The sequence below is a fragment of the Vanrija albida genome, assembly GCF_041260175.1.
Source record: "Vanrija albida strain AlHP1 chromosome Unknown contig_1, whole genome shotgun sequence".
Classification (NCBI taxonomy): domain Eukaryota; kingdom Fungi; phylum Basidiomycota; class Tremellomycetes; order Trichosporonales; family Trichosporonaceae; genus Vanrija; species Vanrija albida.
Window position 1 is genome coordinate 3,530,425 of NW_027191420.1, and position 14,876 is coordinate 3,545,300.

At 65.1% G+C, this 14,876-nt stretch overlaps 9 protein-coding genes across 9 annotated transcripts; 3 read left to right on the top strand and 6 right to left on the bottom strand.

The window, feature by feature from the left end:
* Nucleotides 1-63: 63 nt before the first annotated feature.
* On the bottom strand, nucleotides 64-637 carry Q8F55_001415 (uncharacterized protein; the record flags this gene model as incomplete). The annotated part of the gene is made up of 3 exons (XM_069350037.1): nucleotides 64-166; nucleotides 344-553; nucleotides 588-637. 3 exons carry the CDS (start codon nucleotides 635-637, stop codon nucleotides 64-66), a joined length of 363 nt encoding a protein of 120 aa, XP_069213581.1.
* A 674-nt stretch (nucleotides 638-1,311) lies between these two features.
* Q8F55_001416 (uncharacterized protein) lies at nucleotides 1,312-1,585 on the bottom strand (the record flags this gene model as incomplete). Its single annotated transcript, XM_069350038.1, has 3 exons — nucleotides 1,312-1,401; nucleotides 1,436-1,528; nucleotides 1,571-1,585. 3 exons carry the CDS (start codon nucleotides 1,583-1,585, stop codon nucleotides 1,312-1,314), a joined length of 198 nt encoding a protein of 65 aa, XP_069213582.1.
* Nucleotides 1,586-2,656: 1,071 nt separating this feature from the next.
* Nucleotides 2,657-2,965, bottom strand: Q8F55_001417 (uncharacterized protein; the record flags this gene model as incomplete). Its single annotated transcript, XM_069350039.1, has 2 exons — nucleotides 2,657-2,811; nucleotides 2,851-2,965. 2 exons carry the CDS (start codon nucleotides 2,963-2,965, stop codon nucleotides 2,657-2,659), a joined length of 270 nt encoding a protein of 89 aa, XP_069213583.1.
* Nucleotides 2,966-3,686: 721 nt separating this feature from the next.
* Nucleotides 3,687-4,520, bottom strand: Q8F55_001418 (uncharacterized protein; the record flags this gene model as incomplete). Its single annotated transcript, XM_069350040.1, has 1 exon — nucleotides 3,687-4,520. The coding sequence occupies one exon, from the start codon at nucleotides 4,518-4,520 to the stop codon at nucleotides 3,687-3,689; it is 834 nt and encodes a 277-aa protein (XP_069213584.1).
* Nucleotides 4,521-6,225: 1,705 nt separating this feature from the next.
* naa20 (N-alpha-acetyltransferase 20) lies at nucleotides 6,226-6,991 on the top strand (the record flags this gene model as incomplete). Its single annotated transcript, XM_069350041.1, has 3 exons — nucleotides 6,226-6,397; nucleotides 6,468-6,889; nucleotides 6,926-6,991. The coding sequence occupies 3 exons, from the start codon at nucleotides 6,226-6,228 to the stop codon at nucleotides 6,989-6,991; spliced, it is 660 nt and encodes a 219-aa protein (XP_069213585.1).
* Nucleotides 6,992-7,153: 162 nt separating this feature from the next.
* Nucleotides 7,154-10,086, bottom strand: Q8F55_001420 (uncharacterized protein; the record flags this gene model as incomplete). Its single annotated transcript, XM_069350042.1, has 12 exons — nucleotides 7,154-7,285; nucleotides 7,321-7,890; nucleotides 7,926-8,210; nucleotides 8,253-8,451; nucleotides 8,491-8,670; nucleotides 8,708-8,780; nucleotides 8,817-8,902; nucleotides 8,940-9,102; nucleotides 9,320-9,531; nucleotides 9,566-9,591; nucleotides 9,626-9,774; nucleotides 9,822-10,086. 12 exons carry the CDS (start codon nucleotides 10,084-10,086, stop codon nucleotides 7,154-7,156), a joined length of 2,340 nt encoding a protein of 779 aa, XP_069213586.1.
* Nucleotides 10,087-11,010: 924 nt separating this feature from the next.
* Q8F55_001421 (uncharacterized protein) lies at nucleotides 11,011-11,716 on the top strand (the record flags this gene model as incomplete). Its single annotated transcript, XM_069350043.1, has 2 exons — nucleotides 11,011-11,198; nucleotides 11,251-11,716. The coding sequence occupies 2 exons, from the start codon at nucleotides 11,011-11,013 to the stop codon at nucleotides 11,714-11,716; spliced, it is 654 nt and encodes a 217-aa protein (XP_069213587.1).
* A 376-nt stretch (nucleotides 11,717-12,092) lies between these two features.
* On the top strand, nucleotides 12,093-12,783 carry Q8F55_001422 (uncharacterized protein; the record flags this gene model as incomplete). Its single annotated transcript, XM_069350044.1, has 2 exons — nucleotides 12,093-12,278; nucleotides 12,331-12,783. 2 exons carry the CDS (start codon nucleotides 12,093-12,095, stop codon nucleotides 12,781-12,783), a joined length of 639 nt encoding a protein of 212 aa, XP_069213588.1.
* Nucleotides 12,784-13,148: 365 nt separating this feature from the next.
* Nucleotides 13,149-14,772, bottom strand: NUP49 (Nucleoporin nup49/NSP49 (Nuclear pore protein nup49/NSP49); the record flags this gene model as incomplete). Its single annotated transcript, XM_069350045.1, has 6 exons — nucleotides 13,149-13,236; nucleotides 13,275-13,499; nucleotides 13,534-13,715; nucleotides 13,752-13,854; nucleotides 13,890-14,708; nucleotides 14,762-14,772. The coding sequence occupies 6 exons, from the start codon at nucleotides 14,770-14,772 to the stop codon at nucleotides 13,149-13,151; spliced, it is 1,428 nt and encodes a 475-aa protein (XP_069213589.1).
* Nucleotides 14,773-14,876: the final 104 nt, after the last annotated feature.

A 14,876-nucleotide genomic window follows, 5' to 3' on the forward strand; every position in this document is an offset into this window, starting at 1 on the left:
GACAGCGCTCCGACCCCCGCCCCGCCCCGGCCCGCCCAGGTACAACGCTGCATGGATCCCAAGTTACGACGACGCGGCGGCGGCGGCAGCGCCCGCGGCAGCTGCCGTCTCGGGCGCGAGCATGATCTTGGGCACGGTGAGCGCGAAGACGCCGGAGAGGGCCATGCTGTGGGGGTCAGTAGATGTTCGCTGCGGCTGGTCGTGCGGGACCGGGGGTGGGGTGGGACAAGATCATCCTCCCGCCGAGGTCGCGCCGTCGCACTCGCGCTCCTCGTGGCGAGTCTGTCTTCCCCTCCCTCACCCCGCGCACCTCTCGCTCCTCTCGCTCCTCTCCGCGACTCACCCAATCGTCGCCAGCGGGCTCGCCGCGTCCTTGCCCTTGCGCAGCGGCTCAGCAGTCACATACTGCTGCACGGCCAGCACCATGGCGCTCCAGATGATGAGGGGGTTGCGCATGAACATGCCGCCGCCGGCCATCATCATGGTCGACGAGCCGAAGATGTCCTTCTTCTCGGCCCACTCGGGCGAGAAGGGCAGGTGGTAGGGGTAGAGCCTGGGGTCAGCGGGTGGCCGCTCGGCACGCTCACTTCTCCGCCTTGGGGTTGGCCTTGTCGAAAACGGGCGCGACGACGGTCATGGCTGCTGGTGGTGGTTGTTGAGGCTGTCGATGGGGGTTCTGTCCATGTCGAGGGGGCCGCGGCGCCATCACACCATGTCGATATCTCGGCGCGCGGGCCGGGGCCCTGCACGCCGAAAAAATCACACGTCATTGATTGTGGCAGAATGGCGTTCTGGACATGTTCGTGTTCCACGGGGCTCCTGCTGGCAGCATGCGGCGTCATGCACAGCGGTGCATGCTGCGCTCGTACTTATCGCTTGAGACGCTCATATTGACACAGCGGCGGCTGGCACGGCATTCGACTTGTGGCCGTGGCAGCCAGCCCAAGGCGACTAGCTAAACCTTGACACGAGGTTGCAGTTCGAGTCACGGACAGACTGCGGCATGGGCGCGCATCTTGCTGTACCAGGCCAGCGTAGAGACACAAGCGTATCCCAAGACGATGGAGAACCATTCAGCATGCGCCGGCCGTATCACTCCAGTTGCACGCTGCCATCAGCTCGGCGTGTTCCGCAGCCTCGTTCAAAGCGGCACCTATGTACCCGGGAACACCACCGTCGCTGCCTCGTGACCGTGATGGCCCGGCAACATGGAAACGTGGCGCATGCATCCATAGTACTGGAGGACGAACGCCGTCATCACGCTGGCCTCTCCATCGCCCAGCCCAACGGCAACCGACTGCGGCCCGACATTCAGAATCCGCCACCCAGCGCTCCTCCCAACTCGGGCTTCCCCTCCGCCTTGGCCGCCGCGGCCTTCTTGGCAGCCTGCTCCCTCTCATACTTCATGTCAGCCGCCGCGTCGGAGCGTACGTACTTTCACAATGTCGTCCATCGTGGCCGTCTGCCTCCCCGTCTCGAGCGACGTCACGGCCGAATCGTTGATAATATCCTTGGGCGTGATCTCGGGCTGGGTGGACTGTCGTCAGCACGGGAGGGTGGAAGGCTTCACCTTGTTGCTGGACATGTTGTGTGATTAGTGCTGGTGTATTGGGGGTGTTGAGTTGCTGAGGGGAAGAGAGCTAGGCGGCGCCGGCGGCTTTAGATATACCTGCTGACTGGCTCCTAGGGGGGGAATGAGGCATGTAGTGGCCCCCGCTGTGTGCCACTAACCAGTGAGAGACAGGCTAAGGATGCAGGTCCTGGCATAGTGACTAGCAGCCTTGAGCGACGAAGGTTGACGCTATGTTCGTAATGTACATTCCTTCATCCCGCGCAGCCGTGCGGCCGCTGACCGTGGACAGGCTTCCAGAAGTCGACGAGTCCACGAGTCCCGTGATGCAGCGCTACACCGCGGCGGCCAGCACAACTTGTGGAATGATACCAAGCAAGCCTTAAAACAAAGCGATCTTGAGCGTGGCGCCTGCACAACCCGCTCATTCGCTGTCTTCTTGGCCGCCAGGGCTTGATGCGAGGTGCAGGCGACGCTAACTACCCCGAGTGCGGTATCTGCAGCGTGTAGTGTGCGTGCCCCATCACCCATCACCCGATCGTGCTGCAGGCGATGGAAGGAATGTCGGGTCGTCCAGCTCCACGTGCTGTTTCTTCGGGACGCGCGCAGGGCATCGCCCGGCTGTAGCGGTGCAGTAAACCGTTTGTGAGGTGCAGCAACCAGCCCGGGCAGTTCCCAGTGGCTCCCAGTGGCTCCCAGCGCTGTGTGCATGGCCAGCAGGATCACAAGCAGAGTGGTAAATGAGCCGTCGGCCGGTCTTCACCTCCAGCCACGGCGGTTGGCGCCGCGCGAGTGCCACACGCGAGTCGAGGCCACCTCGCGTCGGGGATGGGTGGCAGGGTGGGCGGCATGCCCCGCCAAGTTACGCGGCACACATCCCCCCTCCCAATGCCCTGGGCCTGCAACCTGCCCCAACGTGCCAGGGTAGCCGCGAGCCAGTCTCGTGACGGGCTGAGTTGGGGCTAGTGGGCCGTGGAGCGAGAGATCTACGACGCCAGGCACGGCAACCCGGCGCGTCAGGCTAAGTGGCCGCCTCCGCCTCGACCATCTGGCAGATGATACAACATGCATGGTACAGTGCGGCTGCTATAGAGGGGACGAGACGGCGCGCGTCAGTGACGTCCAGTCCGGCGTCGAGCTCCACCGGTCGACGGGGGGCGAGGGCAGGGGCATGGGCGAGATAGCGGGCGAGGCGCCGGGCGTAGACGGCACCGAGGAGGCGCGCGACTGGCTCCCTGGGTCTGGCGGGTCAGCTCGGCATCGAGGGGAGAACAACGCACGCAGAGGGGTCGTGAACCAGTGCTGGTGGACCGGCTTGAGGCTGTCCCTGTGTGTTGGGCTCCAGGTTGGCGTGGAGAAGGGCCCGGGCGAGAGGCAGATGCGGAGGGAGGGCATGGGGGTGGGGTTGGGTGCGGGGGCCGGTTGGGGAGCGGTGGCTGCGGTCGTGCGACTTGCTGTGGGTGTCGCGATGTGTCGCTGAGGTGTCGCTGAGGCTGTTGGTGTCGTTGTGCTTGCCGTAGAGTCTGCTTGGACGATGCTGGGAAGACTGCTCGACCCCCCCTCGCCAATTAAGTACACCAGAAATCAACTCCACCACCACTCCCCCACCGACCTGACGCGCGCCCCCGCATGCAGTGGCCAGGCCGGCCGGCGCCTCCCGCCAGCTCACGCACATCCCAAGCTTCCACCTTCCCAGTGCGATCTGAGTGACGCTGATCACCGGATACGCTCGGTGGGGTGGTGGGTGGTGGGTGGGAGAGGATCGCGTCGCCGCAAGTGGCTTTCCTGAGCGTTCTGTTCACACCGCATGCGCGGGTGACGCGGTCGGTCAGTCGGCGGTGGGGGGAGGTGCCTCTGATCGCGCGGTGCATGCGTACTCTGTTTACTGTATGACCGGGGGGCGTGGGCGTGTGCATGCATGCATGCATGCGCGCGTGCATGCTGCAGCGTGCATTGGCGACGACGCAGCGTTGACGCATTTGGGTGCTGGTGCTTGGCGTTTGGCCATCCGCATCAGTCTGGTGCGCCGCAACCACCTACGTCACATCACACCGCACGCAACCCATCATACATTACACACTATACACAGGCTATTATACTTGGACTACAGTGGCGCCTAGGCCGAGAGCGCGACGACGGCGACCGGCGGCGGCGGCGCGGCCTTCTTGCCGGCGATGTCGAGGCGCTCCATCTCGGCCTCGACGGCCGTACGCAGCCCCTTGACCTCCTCGAGCTCGGACAGCTGCATCGACAGGCTCGAGCGCATGCGGTGGGCGTGGACCTGGTCCTTCTGGAGCTTCTTTTTGCGCTCGGCGAGGGTCGCCTCGATGCGGTCGACCTTTGCCTCGATCGGGGTGGCGCTTGCGTCGATCGGCGTCGCAGCCTCGACCGAGAGCGAGGGCGCGCCAGGCGCGAGGTGGAGCTTGGGCTTTGTGGCGGCGAGGAGCTCGCCGGCCTTGGTGATGAACTCTTGCTCGTGCTCCAGGTCGGCGGCGTGCTCGACGAGGAACTTGTCCCACTCTACGGCCTCGGCGGCGCCCGTCGCCTCGGCCGCGCGCGCCCACTGTGTCGTGGACGTGAGCAGCACCTTGGTCCAGTCCGACACCTTGGTGCTCAGCGTCTCGTCCTTGAGGTCGGCGAGCTGGAGGCGGAGCACCTCGGCGAGGCTGTGCACGTCGCCCGCGGCCTCGGGCGCGTCGGGGTCGACGAGCTCGGTCGGGTCGGTCGGGTCGTCGACGACGTCGTTGTCCTCGATGTCGGTTGCTTCCAGCGCAGAGACGAGCACGGCAATGTTGGACTTTGCGTCGCCCGTGTCCTCGAGGTCGGGGGTGGGCGCACGGGTCGAGGTTGGCTTGGCGTCGGACATGTTGTTGTTGTTGTTGGTGGTGGTCGTCGTCGTCTCGTCGCCGATGTGGCAGAGACTGGTATCGTCAATGCAGCCCCAGCACATGGTGTGTCAACGCACAGTGGCAATGTGGCTTGTGGTAGGTGGTAGGGGTGGGTAGGTCAAGCAAGGGCAAGGGGGTTGTGCGAGTGCGATGAGGATGCGACCTGCTGCTCGCCTCGTCGCCTTTTATGTGCTCCCAGTCGCCGGGTTACCTTTCCCGGAGTGAGTGGCCAAAGCGTGGACTCGTGCAGGAGTAGGACTTCTGCACCGCAGCGCAGCACGAGGAATGAGGGTGCGAGGGGGGGCAGAGCAGGAGCTACCGCCGTCGTCTTCCCGACCGACGGCAATTGTGCGACGTGTTCTTCCTCTGCCATCGGGCCTCGAGTCGAGGGTGTAGTCGAGGGTGTAGTCGCCGCAGATCTCGCAGAGACGCATTACTCATGCTCTCATCGACCGACAAGAGTACAAAAGGGCAGTAACGCGAGGTGCGACTTGGGCTGGCGCGCCCGACCCCCCGGCCCCCGCTCGCGTCATGGCGCGCGACACGCTGACTGACGCGGACATGGACACGGACGCGCGCACGATCGGACCGCGCCGCGCTCGTGCTTATCGAGGTGGAGGTCGGGCCGCGGTCCGCATAGTTGTGCTGATTGTGCGTGGGGCGCGCGTGGGTGCGAGTGGTGTAGGCGAGTGGCGACGGGAGGCGAGGCGAGTGGCGAGGCGGAGGCGACGCGGCGGCAAGCCCGCGTCCTTGTCCATGTCTCGGGCCAGCCTGCAGATCGACAGGGCTATCCTATCCCTCTCTGCTCCCCCTAGATGGCGTAGCTGGAGGCCTTTCTCCCTCCCGAATCGCCGAGGCGCGTTATCTCCCCGTCGCTGCAGAGGTGGGTGGCCATGACGATGCCGTCAGGCAAAATTGCCACGGCCAGGCCCCGTTTTGTCCGATCGGGCAGTGGCGTGACATGTGATGGATTGATGCGGCACTAGAGCGCTCGCAGTCGAGCAGTCGCCATTCCCATGCACCCCGATCTGCTGAGCCCCCTCTGCGCGAGGCGACCCCCTCCCCGCCCACGTCGCTGCCAGCGGAGATTCCAGCGCGGCCAGCCCGTGCTGGCCGTGGCGATTAGATGGCGGCCGAGAGTGCCTGACTGTTAGCGCGCGATAAGCGGGGGCCGAGGGGGAGGAGCGACGTGGAGGCCGAGGTGGCGGCGGGGTGAGCATGGCCACAGGCATCTCCAAGTACACCGAGGTGGTCGAGCTAGCATGTGCCGAGTGCCCAGTGGCGAGTCGCTCGCTAGGCGGCATGTGAATTGACACCCAGGCATAATTACGCGCCGCCGCATCATGTGCCCGCGAGCTCGAGCTCACGTGGACACTGCAGCGAGACCGACCCGACCAGTCACCGCGCAGCGCAACAGCGCCGAAGTCAGGCGCGGCATTCCGGGCGTAGCGGGGGCGGTCGGGGGGCGGGCGCGCACGTGATGGTCGTGGCCGGGCGTGCAGTCGTGATCAAGTGATGCGTGGTGGTGTCGACGAGTCGTTGCATCGTTGTACTTCATCTCACTGTTGTCGTTCAGCTGGCCGATCGGAAACTCGCCGCGAGCCAAAAGTCGCCTCCACCAACTCCACCGAAAACTCGCAACTCGACAGACAACAAGCGCGGCGCGCCGACAACTCGACACGCGGCCAGGCATCAGACACGGCGCGACACGAGGCCCACCTCCCCCGCACGGTGCGACAGCCCCCCTCCTCCCCCCTCGGCGGCATCATGTCCATCCTCCGCCCATTCGAAGCCACCGACATCCTCCGCTTCCACGCCGTCAACGCCGACCCGTGGACAGCGACCTACCACAACGGGTACTACGCGAGCTATGTCGCCCAGTGGCCGGATCTGTGCTACACCGTCGAGGGCGCGTTCGACGACCAGGTGCGCGCGTACAGTGAGTAGGCGCAGCGCCTGCCCCCACCCCCACCGCGCCGACGCTGACCCCCCGCCCCCTCACCCCCCAGTGATCGCAAAGGACGAGCCCCCGCCCCCAGACAAGCAGCACCACGGGCACCTGACGGCCCTGTCCATCTGCCCCGCGTACCGCGGCCTCGGGCTCGCGCGCGTGTGCATGGCCATGCTGGAGCGGCTGTCGTCTGATGGGTCGGCGGGGTGGGCCGAGGCAGCAGGAGGAGAAGGAGAAAGAGAAGGAGAAGCAACAGAAGGGGCGAACGGCTCCCACCCCGACGGCACCGACTGCGTCGACGCATTCTTCGTCGACCTCTTCGTGCGCTGCAACAACCACCGCGCGATCGCCATGTATGAGAAGCTCGGGTACAGCGTGTTCCGCCGCGTCGTAGACTACTACAACGGCATGGAGGGCGTCGGGAGCACGCGCGACGAGCTCGACGGCTTCGACATGCGCAAGTCGATGCCCAAGGACACGGTGCGTGCGCACCGCGAGATCGCACTGACAGAACAGGACGGCACATACGTCCGCGCAAACGGCCGCGAGGTGCTCGTGTCCCCAGAAGAGGTGTGGGCATAGCCGCGACGTGTGGACACAGCTGCACGCACGCACCCGCCCCCACCCCCTCACATACAACCGCTTGCATAGGCTTGGTACAACAGCGCGAGCTCGCGCACATGCATTGCATCGCATTGGTGTCCAGCGGCCAGTGTCCGGGCCCAAGGCCACAGCGCCGACTCGCTAGGCTTCAACCTTTGTGCTCGTCTCGAGCACCAGCTGCCGGGAACTGTGCCCCGCGGAAAAGACAAACGATCCCTTGGGAATGTACCACAGCTGGCGTTTCACATCCCACACTGCGAGGTCCTTCTTGCGCTGCTGGGTTAGCCAGGATTAGTGAAATCACGCACCAGAGGGAACGTCACACGCTTCGTCTCGCCGGGCTCGAGCCACACCTTGGCGTAGCCGCGCAGGTGCCGCGGAGGCTGGCCTTTTTCGCTGTCCGGGAACGACATGTAGAGCTGCGGTGCCTCGCCGCCAAACACATCGCCCGTGTTGGTGACACTGACAGACGCCTCGAGCAGCACGTCGTAGAGGTCATACTTGCCCTCGTGCTGCTCGTTTGTCTGCTGGACCGTGTCCTGCACGGGCGAGTGCTTGGCCTCGACCTCAAGATCGGCAAGCTTGAACTTGGTGTAGCTCAGCCCGAAGCCAAACTCGAAGCGCGGGTCAATGTCGTGCTTGTCAAACCACTTGTAGTCGATCGCGAGGCCTTCGGCGAAGTGCAGGCGGGGCGCGTGACCCTTCTTGACCTTGCGGAGGATGTTGTTCGGCGGCCAGTCAGACTCCTTGCGGCCCATGGTGAACGCCAGCTTGGCAGACGGGTTCACGTCGCCCCAGAGCACGTTGGCGAGCGCGTTGCCCGTCTCCTGCCCGGGATAGCCGGCGAAGATTACTCCCTTGATCTTGGGAAGGTCGATCTGATGGGTTAGCAGTGACGGGAACCGCGACCCACCCAGTCCTCGACGAGAACCTGGCCACCAGAGTGGATGACGACGACAACATCTCCGGCACACTTCTTCTCGACGTGCTTGATCAGCTCCTCGCCGTCGCGGTCAAGTCGTAGCGTCGACCGGTCCCAGCTCTCGTACTGGAACACGCTGACAAACACGAGGCAGACTTCGGAGGCGATTGCAACGTTGCCGATGGTCCCGTAGAACTCCTTCTCATCGCGGAGGACATGGTCGACCCGCATGCCGCTTTCCCGCCCTCGGCGAGAGATGGCCTCGATAGGTGGGACCTGGAGAGTGAGCTGACAGCCACTTCATCGCCTCCCACGCACCACATAGTTGGGGTACGCCGCGCCCGATCCTCCGCCGATGGTCACCGTCCCGTTCCAGTGCATCCGCTTGGTCTCGGTCGTGCACCACATGTCGGGGCCGCAGCCGCTCACGGTGGTGGGGTAGTCTGCGTCCGAGCCAAAGAGGGCGATCCGGCGCAGGCTCTTCTTGAAAGGGAGCACACCGTCGTTCTTGAGTAGTCTGCAAGCGTTAGGTGACGGACACATGCGGCACACCTACACATGCGACTGTTCCGCTGCCTTCCTTGCAAACTCAGCGCTGTCCTCGCGCCGGTTATCCAAGTGCTGGTTCTTGAAGGTGTGGCCCCAGACTTTGACCTCGTCGGCAAGGTTGTAGATCTGGTAGCTGACCTCCTTCCACGCGTCTGCCTGGCCAAAGGCGATCCACGGGGTGAGGATGCTGCGTAGGTCAGAAAAGTGTGACACTTGCGACCTACCGCAAGACCATGTCGTCGAGGCGCTTCTCCTTCACCTTGCCGTCCTTGAGGGCCTTGAGCAAGCGCTGTCCGACTGGTGGGTTAGCATGAAAGAGCGCGATGAACCCACAGAACCACGTCCCCGGCAGCTCCTGGTCCATTCCAGCGTTGATCGACTCGACAGTCGAGTGCGTCGCGCCAAAGTCGCTCAGCACGCTGTGAGGTTAGCGACTGAGTCACCTCGGATCCTCACAAGCCCTGGAAGTTGAGTTCCTTCTTGAGGATACGGTTCATGGCGTCGTCGCTCTGGCACGCGGGCGTGTCGTTGATCTGGTTGTACGAGCACATGACGGCGCCGACACCGGCGCGGACGGCCTCGGCGAAGGAGGGGAGGTAGAGTTCCTTGACGGTTTTGTCTGCATGTAAGTATGCAGCTGGTTGTCCCTGCCTTCCTCGTCCCCATCACCACCTTCCTCGATTTCCTCTCTCTCCCCCTCTTTCCTCCTCCCATCGCCCTCTGCGCTTGGAGATGGACTGGCTCAGCCAGCCCGCCCACCCCCGAGGAAGGCACCTCGCCCACCAACACTCTTCCCCCGCCTTCCTTCCCCCCACCCGACCCGCACGCCCACTCACCATCGACTAGCGAGTGCACCTGCTGGCAGTCTGTCCTGTGCCCGTCGTCCGTCACGGGCCCAGAGCACACCGGGTCCTGCTCGTACAGAAAGTAGTGCTTGGCGCACGAGATGAGGCCGGAGCTCTGGGCGCCGCGGATCGAGACGTACGACAGCGTCGAGGAGAGGTACGGGTCGGGGGAGAAGGCCTCGAAGTTGCGGCCTGTGAACGGGCTGGGGGTTAGCTCTGCCTCGTCGCCCTCCTCACCTCCGGCCCAATGGACCGCCAGTCAGCTGGCCGTCAGCCGCGTCCAGCACGCACACGCACCGGACCAAGCTGAACGTTCACGCCCTTGCCGGCAAACTCGGCCGAGTAGCGCTCGACGACGCCGCGCACGAGCTCGCGGTCAAACGACTGGGCCGTCGTGAACTGGCTCGGGAACTGGGTCACAAAGTCGGTGTACCGCAGCCCGGCGGCTAGACTCGGCGTCAGCTCGCCTTCCCTCTAGGACGTCGACACCCACGCCCGTCATTGTAGCACAGGCTCGGGACGCCGAGGCGGGGCACGGCGCCCGAGTTGGCCTGGCACGGCCCGAGGACGCCGCTGGTGATGTTGACCTTCTCGACGACGGTCATGTTGGCGACGAGCGCCTCTGCGCGCTTGCGGGCGTCGGCCCAGGGCACTGGCTGGGGCGAGGCCGGAGCCCCGGGTTGGGGGTGCGGCGTGTCGGCGGCGCCGATGATGCCCAGGAGCCATGTGGCGGCGTCGAGGAGCGCTACGGCGACCATTGTGTGCGAGTGTGTGCTGTGCTGCGCGTTGAATGTCACTGGAACGGAGCAATGACGTTGAGAGTGGAACCGAGTTGCTAGTCAGAGTGGTGCAGTGGTGGGTGGGTGGATGAGACGCGCATGACGTCGTCGTTGGGTCATGATGGGTCACGGGGTGGCGCGGGGGGTGCCGGGGGAGGGTGGCACGGCGGCAGAGGCACCACTCTGAAGCAGCGCCAGAGAAGAGATTGAGGCACAAGAACTGCGTCAATTACGGGTGCTCGTGATGCTTGCTGCCTGCTCTGAGTTGCTGCGCGTGGTGCAGGTCGCTCGCTCGCTCCAACCGAGAGAGCGCGACAGCCAACGAGCGACAAGGTCGATCAAACAGGCTCCAATCGAGGTGGATCCAGGCCGACAGCCGGCACCTCAAAGCTCACCTGCTCGTTCTCGTCCTCCTCCTCCTCAGCTGCTGCTGCTGCCTGATGAGCTACTGCTGCCCCACCCACCTTGCCCGTCGTCAGGTTGCATCATAAACGATGAAAACGGGGGGGTAGATGCAAATCGTGCTTGCGTCACGACACGACCACCCCACCATCCCCTCCCCCGCAGCCACCACCGCGCCGACAATAAAAGTCGTTGGACCCCCCGGCGTCCTCGACGTCTCTGATATCGACGAGATAGACATTACCCAGGCGCACACACCATCTCGTCTCAAGGCAGTCCGAGTGGAGCCTTGGAGCTACCCACCGCCCGATACACCGACGGACCCACTCCCACCCGGCATCTCACACTCTCACACACATACACGAAACGGACGCGTCGACCACGACAACAACAGTGGCGACGTCGTTGCTTCACGCAATCGCCCGCCCTGCCCCTGCCCAGCGTCGAGCGCTTTAAAACGGACAGGCCGCACCGCAACACACTAGACACCCACCCACCACCATGGCCGCTGCAGCACACCCGCCCCCGCTCAAGCGCGTGACCCAGACGGGCGTCTGGGGCGAGCTGGTATGGCAGACCGAGCCAGCCCGCGAGCCAGCACCGCCGCCCGTCCCACCGCGCCCGGTCGTCAGGCGGCGCGCCCCGCCCCCTCAGCCGCCACGGCGCAAGACGCGCCCCCCGATCGTGAGGTAGGTTGCCTCGCCAGTCGGCGCTGACGGGCAGAATACCACGGCTATCCAGTATCGAGGAGGAGGCGCCGCCGCCCGTCCCGCCCCCGCCTAGGCCGGCCCACCGCGCTCCCCCGCCGAGGCCAGCACATAGCCCGCCGCCGAGGCCGGCCCACCGGCCGCTGCCACCGCTCCCGACAGCAGTGCAGCAGGCGCACGTGGTGCGCACCGCGCGCCCACGCCTCGTCTCGCTCAAGCGGCGCGACCAGGAGCCGCTGCACCGGCCCGCGCCGCGCCCGCCGCCGCTGAGCGTGACGCGCGACGACGTGCCCCCGCTCGTGGCGGACACGCCTACGCCGCCGCGCTCCGCGTCCCCGGCGAGCTCGGACGGCGGCCCTCAGACCCCTCCGACGCCGACGCTCCCCTCGCTCTGGTTCCTCCCGCTGCCGATGCCGCCGAGCATGGCGCCCGATGCGCCGACGGCCGTCGACGACGACTGGGGGCTTGGCGCGCACTTTGCCCTGTTAAAGTCAGGATAGAGGCCGATGCCGGCCGAGGCGGGGGGAGGAGCGACGTTGCGAGAAGAAACGAGACGAGACGACACGGACACGGACACGACTGTTGTATGCCATGTATGATATGATATGTACGAGTTGGGCTGTGAGGGGGGGTCGTCGACGAGGGGAAGAGGGAAGCTGAGGTCGTCGTTGTTGATGGGAGACGCCGAGTCAGCCACGGCGCCGTCCGTTTTGCGCGGCAAGGTGCCGCCGGAGCAAAGCAAAGATACCCGACCCTACCCGGTCCCCCCATTTACCCTCGTCCCATCTCGGCGGCTCTGCTCGGACAAAGTCCAACTTTTCCAGCGACTGCCCTCTGCTTCGACTCATCAACCGCACCCCAACGCACCCAAACAACATGTTCGCCCGCTCCGTCTCGACCTCGCTCCGCCAGGCCGTCGCCCGCCCGGCCGTCGTGGCCCGCGCCGCCGCCGTGCGCGCGTACAGCGCCGAGGCCGAGGCCAAGCCCGCCGCCGCTGAGGGCGAGGCCGGCGCCGACGAGAAGAAGATTGCCGAGCTCGAGGCCAAGGTCAAGGAGCTGACCGTGGGTGTTGCCGAGTCCTTGTCGCTTGGGGAGGTGTGCTGACGGATCGCAGAAGGACCTCCAGTACCTCCGCGCCGACTACCAGACGCTCACGAGGCGGAGCGCCGACGAGAAGGCCAAGGCGCAGGACTTTGCCATCCAGAGCTTTGCCAAGGCGCTGCTCTCGACGGCCGACGTCCTCACGACCGCGCTCAAGCACGTTCCCCAGCCGATCGAGAAGGGCTCCCCGCTCGAGAGCTTCTTCACCGGCGTCGAGCTCACCCGCAAGGGCCTGTTCCAGACGTTTGAGCTCAACGGCGTCAAGCAGATGGAGCACCCCGTCGGCAAGCCCTTCGACCCCAACCACCACGACGCGACGTTCCAGGTGCCCCAGGAGGTCGCGCCCAAGCGGCCAGACGGCAGCGTGCGCGACAAGGGCGAGGTCATTGACGTCGCCAAGGACGGATGGCTCATCAAGGACCGCGTCCTGCGTCCCGCCCAGGTCGGCGTCGTCCAGATTGAGTAGACGGTGACTCTTGGCGAGGCGGCGTAGCGCGGGCCGAGGTTGAAGAGACAGAGGAGGGGAGGGGGAGGGAGAGACAGAGAGACAACGCAGAGATCGACAGAGACAGACGGACCACAGAGCAGACCCCAAACGTCATGTGTAGGCCACTGGCATATCCTGTATCACAGCATTCGTTGCATGCAGCACCACTTCTCACTTGCACGCGGGGGGTCGGTGGGTGACGGCGGGTAACGGCCGGTGACGCCGGGTGACTGACGCGGAGCTCGGAGCCACGCCCCCGCTACCTAATGACATTCATGAACAGTACACTATGCATAGGGTATCTAGCAGTATGAGGCGAGCAACTATACGAGCACCATGCCCAACTATGCCCCCAGCAGCGACAGGCCCTTCTCCTCGCGCGCCACCTCGAACGGGTTTCTCATCGAGCTTGTCACCTCGACGTACATATCACTGGCAGGTTAGCACAAGTTTGTTCCACTCATACCCACGTGTACTTGTTGCGCAGGTCGTTCATGCGCAGCTGCAGCCCCTCGAGCTGGCCAGCGAGCGACAGGATGGCCTGCTGGTTGTTCTGGATCGTCTGCGCCACGACCTGCGGGCTGAGGTTGTCGTGGTCGTTGGCCAGCGACGTGACCGCGCGCGTGAGCATCGTGATCGTGCGCTTGTATCGCGTAACACGCTCCTGCTCGCCCTGCGCCACGCGGAAGAAGTACCTGCCGTCAGTGGAATTCAGCTGGGCCGACTCACTCCTGGGGGAAGTCGCGGTGCGCCAGGGGCCGGATCTCCGAGTGCCGCGCGTCGACGGGCTTGGCCGCCTCCCACGTCTCGAGCAGCTTCTGCAGGTCCTGCATCTCGGACGACACCTTGATGGCGAGTTGCTCGAGCGAGTACTTGAGCGACTCGAGGCCCTGCGCAATGGCTGCTGTTTCCTGTCGTGTGAGCTGGATGAGAGGATCTTAGCTCACATCACTCGCGGCCTTGACGTCGCTTGACGTCTGCCAGATTGCCCGGCCAATGTTCTCAGTCACAATGCTTGCGCCAATCTGCTTCCTGTCCTTGATAAAGTTGCTGCCGTGTCAGCTTCATTCTGGGGGCCAGCTCACTCTATCTCGTCAATCCCCTTCTGCCACTGTTCTGGGAGGTCGGCATACTTTGTCGACTTGGGGAGACCCGACGACTGAGGGGCGGCGGACTGGGCGAGAGGCTGGGGCTGGCCGAACATGGACGACTGCGCGGGCGCTTGAGATGTTGACGCGGTGCCAAACAGCCCTGTTGTTGCGGGCTTCGCACCGAACAGGCCGGTTGATGGCTGCGTTGTCGAGGCCTGGCCGAAGAGCCCGCCCGTCTGCTGCTGGGGCTGTTGCTGCTGCTGCTGTCCAAAGAGGCCGCCAGCGGTAGGCTGCTGCTGCTGCTGTTGCTGTCCGAACAATCCACCACCAGTAGCGGGCTGCTGCTGCTGTTGCTGGCCGAAGAGGCCGCCCGCCGCCTGCTGCTGGGGCTGCGCAGGGTTTGACATCCTCGCGAAGAGGCTGCTGGTGCCCGCCTGCTGGGCCGGCTGCTGCTGCTGCTGCTGCGGCTGGCCGAACAGACCACCACCAGCGGCCGGCTGTGCCGCCGCCGCTGGCTGCCCGAAGCCGCCGAAGCCAGTCGACGCCGCGGGCTTGGCTGCTCCAAACAGGCCAGTGGTCGCTGGTGCTGGTGCCGCTGCGGCCGAGCCGAAGAGGGACGAGCCGGCCGGCGCGGCTGCTGGCGCCGCGGGGGTGCTGCCGAACAGACCGCCGCCCGTCGCTGGCTTTGCGCCGAACGAGCCGAAGCCACTGGCCGCGGGCGCGGGCGCGCCGTTGCTCGGGCCAGAGATCGAGAAGGAAGGGACCGAGGTCGCTGCGGGTGCCGCTGCGGGTGCCGCTGCGGGCTTGCCAAACCTGCGAGAGTTAGCGGGTTGGGCGGGAGGGCGGTGCGAGTGGCTTCGACGTACCCAAACGACATTGTTAGGTGAGAGGTGTGAAGGAACAACAACAAGTGATCAGAAGTCGACTTTGGGCAAGTCGTCGTCACTGTGCTTGTCGAAAACACAGTGGGGTAATAGGCGC